This window comes from Acomys russatus, chromosome 23 (assembly GCF_903995435.1).
Source record: "Acomys russatus chromosome 23, mAcoRus1.1, whole genome shotgun sequence".
NCBI lineage: Eukaryota > Metazoa > Chordata > Mammalia > Rodentia > Muridae > Acomys > Acomys russatus.
In genome coordinates this window covers 34,218,357-34,232,973 of record NC_067159.1, presented here as the reverse complement: position 1 = coordinate 34,232,973, position 14,617 = coordinate 34,218,357, and the positions used below count along the sequence as shown (strand labels likewise).

General features: G+C 40.2%; 1 protein-coding gene across 2 annotated transcripts in view; it reads right to left on the bottom strand.

Moving 5' to 3' along the window:
- Tbck (TBC1 domain containing kinase) overlaps positions 1-14,617 on the bottom strand; it is a 145,171-nt gene that overhangs the window by 122,387 nt on the left and 8,167 nt on the right. For both annotated transcript variants that reach the window (XM_051165504.1, XM_051165503.1), the window contains exon 3: positions 8,623-8,695. In XM_051165504.1, the coding sequence (XP_051021461.1) occupies positions 8,623-8,695 (73 nt within the window). The remainder of the gene's footprint in view (positions 1-8,622; positions 8,696-14,617) is intronic.

The following is a 14,617-nucleotide window of genomic DNA, read 5'->3' as shown; positions in this document are numbered from 1 at the left end:
TCTCAGTGCTGAGATTAAAGGCCTGCTAAATCATTAAGAATTTTTAAGTGGGAACAAAAACTTTTTAAAAAGGGGAAACAGCAGGTAACTGATGATGATTTACACATACCAACTATCATGTTAAATATTAATGGTGCTACTTAACAACTAAAAGATAAGACTTGTCACATCTGATTGAGAAGATTGAATAACAAATCAGTGGTTACCACAGATGTTGGGGACTACAAAGGATTATACGGGATAGCTTGAGGCCTCAATTAGACCTCAATTAAACTTACTTAAAAATGGTAAGCTCAATAAATTTTCTTTAAAAGTTATTATTAAAACTTGACCCTCTTTCCTAAATTACAAGTACAAGAAAGAACAAGAGATTAAAAGACTTTACAATTCTCTTCTGTCACTTGTATTGACGTTGCTCCCCACAAGGACAATAGATAACAAAGCCCATGTACCAGCCATGAGAAACCTTGTATGCTGTTGGTGAGGGTAGTCCAAGTGACTCCCTAAACAATATGGGCTTAGCTGTTTCCCTTGAATGCCACTCCGTAGTCGAAGGTAAGCTCCCATTGCTGAAGAAATAGTGCACTTGGAACCCAGGATTTGGATCATTAGGGCTGGAGCTAACATGAAAGTCCTGTGTCAGCTGCCAAAGGAGGGGCACATTTATAGTCCTACCCAGCTGTGATATTCCCATGAACCACAATGGCCAGCATGGCAACGATCTGTCTAAGTGAACATTAAGGACCATTCAATGGGAGGAGAACCACGTCTAGTGCTAAAAACTTAGCCAATGTCCTGGGACTGGTGAGGCCATGAGTCTTAGAAGAGACTACCACCACCCCCTTGTTAGACCAGCATAATTCTTTAACTACATTCTAAAAGATATCCTTATGCCAAGAGATAAGTGTGGCTCTCTCAAAAAACCTCTCTACAGCAAATAGAGACCATTACAGAAATTAGATGCAACACAGCGATTGGAGACTTGGCCCCAATGGATACATACACAGCATAGCCCCTGCACCCATGGCTCAGAGAAGACTTCTAAGGAGGAGGATGAAGAGTTGAGTCACAATCCCAGGGAGGCTGCTGTGAGACTGACTTAGAAAGGGCTTCATAAGCAAGACCATAAGCAATGACAGTATCAGTAGACACGCTAACGAGGAGGGAGGAAAGTCTCACAGGGTACCACCCCAAAACAAAGAATTACAGGCCGAGAGAGAGAGTTAGCTCTCACAGAGATGAGTGCCTTTACTAGTTATCTAATATAACTTAGTCAGCTCTGAAATCATATACACACAAATAAAAAAAATGCCCTCAGCATTACTGTGCATATATTTATATATAGCAGTAATAATTACAAATAGAGGCTATCAGTTTTAAAGTGAGTTATAGGAGGGGCTGGAAGGAGAAAAGAAAAGGGAAAAAGTGATGTAAATATATTTTAATTAAAATGTTCAAAAATATTTTTAGTGAAAAAAACTTAGTTTAGGCATCTATTTGGTTCTGTAACTTAACTTTGGCTTCTCTTTTTATTCTTGATGTCTCCCCTCCAATGCCTTCACTTTCTTCTTTCACAGCACATGTGTGCATGCGTGTCTCCGTGCATGCACGCGCGCACGCACAAAACTTCACATTACACAGCTGATTCTCCACATGGGAGGCAGGGGGAGGGATTGCTGCTGAACCTGACATGCACTCTGGAGCCCAAGATTTGGTCTCTGCCCCTTGGCAGGGCAGCCTTGCAGGCACACAGAGGAAGGGATGCAGACTATCCTGATGAGACCTGATAGGCTGTGGCCAGACAGTGGGGTAGGAGGGCACCCCCTGTCAGAGGTCTAGGGGTGGAGAATGGGGCAGAAGAAGGAGGGAGGGTAGGAATAGTAAGATGAAACCAAGGAGATAACAATCAGGATGTAATGTCAATAAATTATCGTAAAATGTATATATAAAAATTAGTGCTATATTCATCAGTGACACTAGGGGTCCTCAGCTGCACAGTATTTTAATACAGGTTTCTTTTGGAATCAAATCTTTACCATGTTTTTCATTAAACCAGTTTTGAAACAGCTGAATACAGAAGACTTGTTCTATTTCCTGTAGTGTCTTTTTATGAATTGAGGTGATATTAGATTTGTATGTCAAAAATACATTCATGTTAAAATGAGTGGGAGTGTACATCAAGATAAATGTTATTCATAAATTTTTAAAAGCTAAAATTTATGAAGTTCTTGGCTACTGCTTGAGACTATAGAAGAATTATAGTTAAGGGGCTCAGTATCTTCAATTTAAATCAAACAGTAAATCAGACTTGCTTTTCTACTGTTTTATACATTTACTGTTTGTTTAATTTTTAAATTTTATTTTGAAACAAATAAAAGAAAAAAAGAAAATATTATTGTTTAAAATACTTAATACAATGTTTAATGGTAATTTTGGAAATTTATACATTTATTTTGGTTTGTAGTATTTTGGGGGGAGAGGGAGTGTTTGTTTTGAGACAGGGTCTCACTACAGTGCTCTACTGGCTTGAACTCACCATGTAGCCCAGGCTGGCACTGTACTCAGAGATCCATCTGCTTTTGCATCCTGAGTACTGGGATTAAAGGCTGCACTACACTTACTTGTTTTAAAGCTGTTTTTCTTACTATCCTCAATAAGTTTGATGAAATCTTTTTTATGTAATATAATTGCAATGTAAAAGTAAGATAAAATATCTAATAGGTAACATATTATAGTTTACTTGACCATGTACAGTAAAAGACAGGAGAGATGACTCAGCAAGTAATAGCACTGGTTGCCAGGCTTGGCATTCTGAGTTTGATCTCTAGAGTCCAAATGGTTGAAGAAGCAAACCAACTCCAACAAGCTGTTGGCTGACCTCTACTTGTGTACTGTGGAACATGAACCCCCTTTTCTCCACACACAGTTTAATCCCAAGTCAGAATCTTGCCAATAAGATTCAGTATCACAGTGTAAGTCAGTACATTTAGGTTTCCATGCTATGGCTTGGAGTGATATGCCACACATAGCCTCCTGCATTTGAATCCCTGGTAACACTGTTGTGGGAGGTACAAGGACATTTTGCATACTGTGTCTAGTTGGGACACACAAGGCCACTGGCGCAGGGACTGGGAGTTATAGGTTGACTCTTTTACTTCCAGTTTTCCAAGAGGCAGGCAAGCACCCTCAAACTCCCCATAATAAATCTTCCCCATAATGAAGAATTATGTGTCCTGATCCATCAGCCAGAGCAAATCCTTCCTCCCCTAAGTCACTTCTGTCAGACGTTCTGTAAAAGCAACAAGACAATAACTAATATGGACCGCCAGTACCGGAAAGTAGAGTCCCTCTGATGAGCCTGACCATGTGTTTCTGGGTCTTTGTAATTTGTAAGTTTAGAGTTACAGGCTAGAGAAGCCTGAGAACGCTATATGAAAAGCTTAACATGATTCTGATAGGTGTATTAAAGACCAGAATACTGATAGAAATATGACCATAAAGGTTCTACTCATCAAGTTTCAAAGGGAACAAGCATTTTATTAAAGGAATTAGTCTAGAACGCTTCTCAACCTGTGGGTCACAGTCCCTTTGGGGGTCAATTGACCCTTTCACAGGGGTTGCCTTAAACAATCAGAAAACACAGATATTTACATTATAACTCAAAATAGTAGCAAAAGTACAGTTATGAAGTAGCAACAAGCATAATTTTATGGTTCAGGGCACCACAACATGAGGAATTGCATTAAAGGGTCACAGCATTAGGAAGACTGAGAGCTACTAGCTAGAGGCCACTGATGCTACACTCTGGCAAATCATCTGGATGCATCCTTGTGTGCTGAGGACTTGAGTGAGGCTGGATTAACAACTAATGGACAACGTGTTTGGAGACTAGACAGCATCTGGGCTATGGTGTGGCTATACTCACTGCATTTAGCCAGATTTACAGTTGCAGCAAGTTTAGAAGGCAGAGCTGAAAGAGGAGCCTAAAGATGATGCAAAAAAGTGTGGTTTAATGAAGAAAGAAACATGAACCAAGTTATAGCCACAGACAAGGTGGGCACAGACAACGCAGCTGTAACTGTTAAAAGTCCCATTAATGAGAACTCCTGCACTTTCTTTACACTTTTCACGGAGAAAATTTGAAAGATTCCTTAAGAATAAGATCTCACTCATGTACAGATTTGGGGTATGAAACAGAACACCCACTTATAAACCATCCATGTGAAAGGACAGTGCCTAAAACATGGAGCTTTCATGATGAACTATGAGAAACAATTGCCTAGCAGTGCATTTTCTGAAATGCACCAAGGTGGCACAACAAAAATGGTCTAAAGGGGCCAGACTATACTTCAGCAGCAGCAGCAGCAGCAGAATTTGCCATCATCCTATGGCAGAACTTGTGTAGGCATACAGAATGCAAAAGTGAGATAGACATTGAGGTTTGTCCTAGAAGAACCTTAGGTGGGATGAGGTATTGGGTGGCAGGGTTGTAACCCTTGCAGTGAGGCCTTGAGAGGTTATGTGAAGCTCTGACCGTCAAGCTTGTGGTGCTACGTAGGCCTCAGCAGATGCTAAACTTGCCAGTAATGTGGTACATCTTCAAAGGAAACTTCTAGGTATCAAGTAAAGCCAATGCAAGAGAGAGAGTGCATGTATGCTGCTGGGGGAAAGGCTGGGGGCGCAGCAAGCAAGTCTATTGACCTCTGATTAATGTTACGAGAAGGCCTCAGTGCGGATGGAGCTACAGGGTGTAATGTTTGTCCTGGGGTGCTTCAGTCTATGATTTTCTTGTTATTTTCTCATCCTTTCTCTTTGGAATGGTTTGCTTACTCTGTGCCAAACTGTGGAAGTAACTTTAAAATACTTTTTGGATGGGGCTCACAATCTGGAATCTCAAAAGGCTTTGTTTAAGCAGTATAACTTAGGTATTTTTGAAGTTGGAATAAATGCGTTTTGCATTAGGAGATAGTCATTAGTTTAAATACCTGGTTACTAGCTGGTCTAACTATTTTTTGGAGGCTATAGGAATAACCTGTGACATAATGACTAATATATAATCCTGTGATACTTAGCTAAAGTTGTAAACTAAACTAAGTTTCTGATGAGATTCTTAGTTTCATTCCCTGATGCTGTGATAACATACCCTGAGAAAAGCAACTCCAAAGAGAGAGTTGTTCTGACTCCCGGTTCCAGATTTTAGTCCATTGTGGCAGGAAAGTCACAGAGCCTGGAGAACTGGCCATGTTACATCCACAATCAAAAGAGGACGCATGCATGCTCAAACTTGGCTTGCTTTTGCCAGTCTTATAGAGTCTAGGACTCCAAGCCCAGGGAATGGTGGCACTCACAGTGAGTGTGCCCTCCTACATCAACTATTGTAATTTAGATAATCTTACACAGACACTCTCAGAAGCCCTTGTCCCATGTGATTTTAGATTCTTTTAACTTGACAAATAAAGCACCAAATTCCCTCAGGTATCTGCAATCGATCAGACTGTAAGAAATAGAGGTCAGGCAAGAGAGCCAGAGGTCAGGGCTGCTGAGATAGATTGGGAAATCATTCATGTAGAAGTGTTAACTAATACCACACGGGCTATTTCCTCAGGTCAATGATCCGTGATATTTTGAAAGGCCACTGCATAAGCCAAACCACACAGACTGTCAACAAACCAAGGGGGAAACAATTCTAGACTGCGTAAGTTCGGTATGTTTTTTTCACCTTATAAAAATCCTAATTATTTCCATATATATTTTCCTTTGGTTAAATTTTCTTGTTATCAGCCCGAGGTAAAAAGCTAAAGGAGAAGAAACAGATGAAGTATAGTTAGCCACTGTATGATGTAAAAAATGGAGAGGAAAACAGCACTGCTGATTCATTCTCAAATAATATTGCAAATATATAATCCGCTTGTCCTAAAAGAGTCTATCCTCTCAAGATAAAAAAGGTCCTTTAATGCACAACTTTTCAATATTTATTAGTTTATAAATTCAGAATCACAGGACAGAGTGTTTTTTAATGCTCTTATATATGCTCATATATTTGGAAGTGTTTATTGGAACACATCACTTATTTAACAGAAATTTTATAGGAAGAAATCATTTTAAGATTTATTTTTAAAGGTTATGTATTGAGTGTGTACCTTTCTGTGGGTATGTACACATGAGCACCGGCACCCAAGGTGTCCAGAGAAGGGCGGGCCTGGAGCTGGAGTTATAGGTAGCTGGGAGCCACCTAGTATGGGTACTGAAAACCAATCTTGCCTCCTCCACAAAAGCAGTGCCTGTTTTTAACCACTGAGCCACCTCTCCAGCCCAAGAAGAAATAGATTCTAAAAACTGAAAGAGAAGAATGTCTTTGACTACTAAATTCATGTATCTATGCTAAATTGAGCTACTCATTTTTCCTCAGATTTACATGTTTTGAAATGAACTTTCACAGATTAACTACCAAAGAATATTTGTACAGAGCATAAAGAATACTTCCTGTGTGTCGAAGATGTTAGGTTGGACATATTTTACAACTCAGCCTTTACTTTAAAATGGCTGAAGTTAAAAGCTGTGAGTCTGGAATGTCACTACCTGGTGATGGTACACAACAATGGGAAATCAACTTTCCAACTCGAACACTAGGCAGCTTTACTTCTCAGCAAATAAGGAATTTGTTAAGATCAAAATACACATGGAAAACATGGTCTGGTTTGATAAGAGGAGACTCTAGAATTGATATGCTACACTTGAAGAATCTTCCAAACTTATCTCGCTTCAGCCTGTAAATTTACAAGGTGATAAATATGCACTAAGCCGCAGCTAACAGTCAGGGACCTACTGGACGGTGAAAGCAAGACACAAACACACACTTCTCCTTTAAAGACTTCAGGGCCTTTGAAGAACACATGCTACTGTTTTGTTATCGTAGATGTGAGCATTTAATAAATCAACAACTTTGTCTGAACTCCCCAATTTACTTGACGTAAAATAATCAACAAAACAGTGTTCTAATATATCTGTGAGAATAAAGCCACCATTCGATAAGGATGGGCACTTTTGTTATCAGTGTTCTCATTTTTAAAACGATTTTTTTAAAAACGATTTTTACTACCATGACACAGACATATCAAAATCTTTTATTCTGGCATAAAATTTTAATCTTACAGAAAGTATCTATGAAAGCATTATAGCAAATACCACACATAACAGTAAGATGTTGAACATCTTCCCTAATATTAGAAACCAATGAAACATGACCATCAATATTTGCATTTGATGATCCGGCAAAAGTCCAATTTTGTGAACTAGATCAAGAGGAAAAAAGAACCAATCATATAATTTTTTTTTGGAAAGAAGTATAAAGATATTTTAGTTAATGATAATATGGTTGCTTACATAGAAAATCTTAAGGAATCTGTAAAAGAACTATTTGAACTAACAATGAATTTAGTTTAGTGAGGCCATAGGAAAGAAAACCATTATTAACAAAACTATTATTGATGACCAACAAAACAATGGAAAATAAAAAACAATTTCATACACAGTCACTATCAAGCAAAATGTCCAGGCCTGAATTTAACAACAGGTGTGCTACTGCTGTCTGCAAATGTTTGAACCAGTCAAGAAAGGCCCAGGCCCATGTGACAGTCTTGTGTAATGGTGGCAGCCTTGAACTGTTAATGGTCCAGTGGCTCGTATGCGTGGAAACACTGGACAACTCTCATGGCAACCTGTTATTTTGAACGTTCTACAGTTTCTCTGAGGACACCCCAGTGGGTACAAGCATGGCTGAATTCAAGCTCCAGACAGGACCTTTCCAGACAGCCAGGAGCCTGGGAAAGTGGGAGTCTAGAGAAGACAAGCTTCAGGGAGCTTACATGCCCTACAGTTATTTTTACCTAGTCCAGAGGGGACCAGCTTTCCTGGTGGCCCTGACCTCAGGATAGTTTGTAGCTTTTCCTTGTGTATCTCTGTCCCTTGCCACCTTGTTTGAGAACTCCCCAGGTTCAGAGGGATGAAGCCGAAGATCATAATGTCATAAATATGCATGGTAAATAATTTTTGTTAGTTTAATGCATGGTAAGTAATAGTTGTTAGTTTGTTAACATTAAATTTTTATGATTTTAAAAAATAATTTTGAGCAAATCCATGAAAAAATTCATAGTGTACATGTAATAAAAATTAGATAGCACACTGCTTCTGGCTAAGAAAACATAAGTTTATTAAGTAGCTGTAATAACTGGATTAAATGTTAACATTAAGTTCGGCCAAGCAAGGATTACTACCTCTGCCTCTTTCTCAACATGGTCTTTACTTAACAAAATTCACTGTTTTGAAAAGCTACCATTGCCCCCCTTCAAGAAAATAATCTTGGCTAGTGGAATAAATTCACAGAACTAAGATGTCAAAGTTTCATATATGTACAGTCCATTGAGGAATTTTTAAAAGTACTTTGTGGAATGTTAACACTGAAGTTCTATGAAGCATGTGAATTAAGGTTCCCAGAGTAAAAACCTACACTGGATGCTATTGTTATACAATTTAAAAAGAAACCAAAGGCCTTCAGTTTCTAGTAAAATGCTTCTTTGTTTATTAATTTCCACTTTTCATTTCTCTGTCACGTATTCACAGTACCTCACAGGCTTTCTTTCCCGAAGCAGGTCTTCCAAGCTCCGCTCACAGTGTTCAGCCACCACAACCAGCCTTTCTGAGAAGAACAAAGCAAATCCACTGTATATTTAATATACTTTAACAGCAAGAACATCTCTCTCTAAAGTTACGAACATATAACACAAGATAAAGTACTATTTATTTTCTCCGTACATATGTATGACTAGTCTTCCTTAATTCTACCTGGCCCCTCCCTCTGTCTCCTCTATATTTTAGCATCCCACCTACCAAAGCTGAAATGGTCCCATCCTCTACCCATAATTCATTAGTGTTTTTACTGTGTCTTCTCCTCACCTACTACTCAGTACTAATGATGAAAAATAACTACAGTTTATCTAAACCCTGGAACTCTCTTGAACTGCAGGCATTTAGAGCCCATCTTTGGCTTCAGCATAAAAGCCCCTGTCCATCTGGATTCAGAGTCAGTTGGTAGAGTGCTTCCCGAGATGCACAAAGCCCTGCTCTGAATCCCCAGCACTTCATTAACCAGGGTAGTGGCACATGCTTGGAATTCCAGCACTGAAAGGTTGCAGGGCAGACAAAGACTTTCAAGGTCACCCTTCAGGATATAGCAAGTTAGAGGTCAGCCTGGGCTATAACCAGACCCTTGTCCCAACAAACAAACAAACAAAAAATGTCACTTGCAACACAAGAGACTCACACACTGAATCCTGCTATTTCTATCTCCCAATTGCTTCCAGAGCTGCGCAGTTTATTCTGTCAACTGCAATCCGGCTCTAAGCCACATTAGCTCATTAGGATTCCACAACAATCTCTGAACTGTTCTTTTCACCTAAATTAGGATCCTCCTCCCACACATTCCACACTGACGCCCAAGTGATAAAGATATCCAGTAAGAAACTCCTCTGGTTTCTACTGTATATTTATTAGATCAGCTTTTGAGCACTCTCATCCTTCGGGTAATTACACTTGGGTTCCCATGTCTGAAATAATCTTTATCTTAACCTTTTAAAGAACTTTTGCATTACATTTATTTAGTGGTGTGTGTGTGTGTGTGTGTGTGTGTGTGTGTGTGTGTGTGTGTGTGTACACACAGAGGTGAGAGGAACTTGCAGGAATCACTTCTTCCCTATCATCCTGTGGGTCCTAGGGATCAAATTCAGGTTGTCAGGCTTGGTGGCAAACGCTTTAACCTGTTGAGCCATCTTGATAGCCATTTTTCTTTTCTCTTTTATTAATTTATTCTTGTTACATCTCAATGTTTATCCCATCCCTTGTATTCTCCCATTCCTCCCCCGTCCCATTTTCCCCTTATTCCCCTCCCCTATGACTGTTCCTGAGGGGGATTTCCTCCCCCTGTATATGCTCATAGGGTATCAAGTCTCTTCTTGGCAACCTGCTGTCCTTCCTCTGAGTGCCACCAGGTCTCCCCCTCCAGGGGACATGGTCAAATGTGAGGCACCAGAGTACGTGAGAAAGTCATATCACACTCTCCACTGAACTGTGGAGAATGCTATGACCCTTGGCTAGATCTGGGTAGGGGTTTAAAGTTTACCCCCTGTATTGTCCTTGGCTGGTGCCTTAGTTTGAGCGGGACCCCTGGGCCCAAATCTGCCTATCATATTGTTCTACTTGTAGGTTTCTAGGACCCTCTGTATCCTTTTATTTTGCTATTCTCCCATGCATCTCTCATTTAGAGTCCCAATAGGATGCCCTCCCCTCTGTCCCAGTTTCCTGGTAAGTGAAGGCTTTCGTGGCACACGCCCCTTGGCTAGTATGCAGATATAAGTGAGTATATACCATTTGATTCTTTCTGCTTCTGGGTTAACTCACTCATTATGATCATTTCTAGCTCAATCCATTTATCCACAAATTTCGGGAAGTCCTTGTTTTTAATAGCTGAGCAGTATTCCATAGTGTATATGTACCACAGTTTCTTTATCCACTCTTCTACTGAGGGACACTTAGGCTGTTTCCATGTTCTGGCTATTATGAATAAGGCTGCTATGAACATGCTTGAGCAAATTTTCTTTTTGTGTGCTGGAGCATCTTCTGGTGTCCCCGTCCCGCGGGTTTAGTTATTCGGGTTCTCGAAGGGGGTCGCGGCCTGTAAATGAGAAGTGGGCGGGAGAGAGACACGACTCTAGAAAGATTGTCTTATCAAGAGTCATTTACTGAAAGCAGGTGTATGATTTTTAAAGTGTGCTTCAGGAAGGGCGGGGGAAGGAGGAAGAGCAGTGGGAAAGTACAGAATCTTCTGGGGTAGGAACCCCTGGGATAATGTGTGGGGCGGGGGAAGGAGACAGGTGGCCCCGCGGTCCTCTCCCAGAGACCACAGCACGTCAGATGTTCATGTACCATGACTCCTGTGAAAGGCTACAAAGCCACGGTACACTGAGTGTTCCTTTTCTCAGGGCCAAGTTCCCTCTCCTGGGGCCAAGCACGACGTTTGCGGTTTGTCCGTTGCCAGGCAAAATGTTTGATAAGTTCTTTCTGTAGAGGCTGGCTGGAAAGGGTCAGCTGGAGTTCAACGCAACCAGGGTCTCTCAGCTCAGCCAGGGTCTCTCGGCTCCCAACATTCTGGGTATATTCCAAGGAGTGGAATAGCTGGGTCTTGAGGAAGCCCTATTCCCATTTTTCTGAGATAGCACCAGATAGATTTCCAAAGTGACTGTACTAGTTTGCATTCCCACCAGCAATGAAGGAGGGTTCCTCTCTCCCCACATCCTCGCCAGCATGTGGTGTCACTTGAATTTTTGATCTTAGCCATTCTGATGGGTGTAAGATGGAATCTCAGAGTTGTTTTGATTTGCATTTCCCTGATGACTAAGGAGGTTGAGCATTTCTTTAAGTGTTTCTCAGCCATTTGATACTCCTCTGTTGAGAATTCTCTGTTTAGTTCCAAGCCCCATTTCTCAATTGGGTTATTCGGTTTGGTGGTGTTTAATTTCTTGAGTTCTTTATATATTTTGGATATTAGACCTTTGTCAGATGTAGGGTTGGTGAAGATTTTTTCCCAGTCTGTAGGCTGTCGCTTTGTTCTCTTGACAGTGTCTCCTGCCTTACAGAAGCTTCTCAGCCTCATGAGGTCCCATTTATTAATGGTTGGCATTAAGGCCTGGGCCGTTGGTGTTCTGTTCAGGAAGTTGTCTCCTGTACCAATATGTTCCAGGCTCTTCCCCACTTTCTCCTCTAAGTGACTTAGTGTCTCTGGTTTTATGTTGAGGTCTTTAATCCACTTGGATTTGAGTTTTGTGCAAGGTGACAAATATGGGTCCAGTTGCATTTTTTTACACATAGACCTCCAGTTAGACCAGCACCATTTGTTGAAGATGCTATCCTTTTTCCATTGAATGGATTTGGCTTCTTTGTCAAAAATCAAGTGACCATATGTGTGTGGATTCATATCTGGGTCTTCGATTCGATTGCACTGATCAACCAGCCTGTTGCTGTGCCAGTACCATGCTGTTTTAATTACTATTGCTTTATAGTACAGTTTGAGATCAGGTATGGAGATTCCTCCGGAGCACCTTTTATTGTACAAGATTGTTTTAGCTATTCTGGGTTTTTTCTTTTTCCATATGAAGTTCAGAATTGAACTTTCAATGTCTTTAAAAAATTGTGTAGGTATTTTGATAGGAATTGCATTGAATCTGTAGATTGCTTTTGGTAGGATGGCCATTTTTACTATGTTAATTCTCCCTATCCATGAGCAAGGAAGATCATTCCATCTTCTCAGGTCATCTTCAATCTCTTCAGAGTTTTGAAATTTTTTCCAACAAGTCCTTCACTTGCTTAGTTAGGGTAACTCCTAGATATTTTATATTGCTTGTGGCTAATGTGAAGGGTGTGGTTTTCCTAATTTCTTCCTCTGCAAGCTTGTCATTTGGTTATAGGAAGGCTACAGACTTTTTTGAGTTAATTTTGTATCCAGCCAATTTGCTGAAGGTGTTTATCAGCTTTAGGAGTTCTCTGGTGGAATTTTGAGGGTCACTTATGTACACTTTGATAGCCATTTTTCAAAAAGAATATATTTTAGGGTCCGTGTGTAAGCAGTTCATGTAATATGTGTGCCTGTCTGTGCATGCTAGATGTGCATTCAGAGGTCAGAGGAAAACTTGTGGAAGTACTCTCCTTCCAGGGTTCCAGGGATCAAACTGAAGTTATCACCTTTCCCACTTAGCCATTTTCCCAACCCTCTTAATTTCAGTCTTTTATCTCTTGCTATGTAATATAGTGCTTAAAAGCAGACTATTTCTCTGAGACTCAAATGCTTACTTTACTATTCATTAGCAAATGAACTGGAAAATGAAATTTATTAATCTTGTTGTTCCACTTTCTTCCATAGAGAAAGAAAATAATAATGCCCATATCACAGCATTGTGATGAGGGTGAAATGAATTCACATATATTTAGGACTGCAGATGAAACCAATAATGCCTTTATCACAGCACTGTGATGATGAAATGAATTCATATATAAACAGGACGGAGAATAGTTTCTGGCATAAAGCCAGCATTGTTAGCCTTTACTGTTATTCAAGATTCAGGCCTCATTAAACACGACTTCTTCAAGGGTTTCCTGCTTTCGCAGAATTGATTCACTGTTCTTACAGTGTACAAGGCACTTTTCATTTGTATCACTTATGTAGCTCTAAAAGTTTGCATACATTTTAGCTTAATGCCATTCTTCTCTACTTAGATAATGCATTTTGTGATAGCAGGAACCACACTGGTCGTGTTTGGAACTGCAATAGTAGTGTCTACATTTCACCTAAAACATATAGGCATGTACTAACATTATGTATGTTAAACTATGACAGGGCAAAACAATGCAGTGCTTCCTCCAGCCTGTATTCTTTCTGAGGCCACTTTAGATTTAATATTTCAAGTTTAGAATCTGATCTACTTGATGAAGAATACCATAAAATTTACCCAACTCTATTCTAGGAACCCAAGGTCAGATCAAACTAACTTATCTCAGCTTCTGCTAAACTGCCTTGCTTGTACAAACTTCCCCTCTAGTTAGCTGCTTATCTTAGCTTCTGTCAAACTGCTTGCTTATTTGAAGCCCCCTCTCCCTCCACACCCCTTTTCCCGGTCCCCTCACTTCCTCTCCCACCCTGAATCTGCTGAATTGAATGCCAGGATGGACATGGTTTTCTCAGGGATACGTCTAGGTCCTTGAATACCTGGGTATAGTCTCAGACGGCTGGAATACAGACTGGGTATAAAATGTGTCTGAGTGACCATTTCTGGTGTCCTCCCTTAACAAAAAAAATTAATGAGAGCAAAGGCAAAATGGGTTCATTAGACTGAAAACAGTCATCTAAACAGGTCTGTTCTGTGTTGAAAAGTTCATGGTTATGTTCTAACTAGATACAATACCTTAGTAGTACTGAAGTTAATACACAGCAAAACACTAGAACTTATTAAAGTGTACTTATTTCATTAATCAATCATTTACAACTTGATATGCTAAGTATCTGTTAGAGACCTGTATACCATGTGGCATCAGGCTAAAAATTTTCAGTCCTCCTCCATGAATACCTTCAATGTCTGTAAAGGCTTCGAGATTCTATAGCCTTTGGAGCACTGTGTTAGCAGTGCAGAGTGGTAACCCCTGGCGGAACACCAGCACTTCTTCCAGAGGTGAGGAGCATATACTGCAGCAATGTTCCCATGGCGAACCTTTCCCCCAAGAACTCATTAGAAACACTCATTCCAAAATTCTGGATCTGCCTGAAACTAGTTTCTGTTTATTATAAAAACGATCTGGCTGCGCAGAATAAAATTTTTGGGAATCATAATGTGCCAAATAAAAATCATCAATATAGTGGCATTATTTATAAACAACAAATACGCAAGGCTGGAGAAATTGCTCAGTGGTTAAGAGTGCATACTACTCTTCTAGAGGACCTGTTAGGTGCCAATCGCCCACATCCAGCATTTCACAGTTGTCTATCACTCCAGTTCCAGGGGGTCTGAAGGCACCTGAC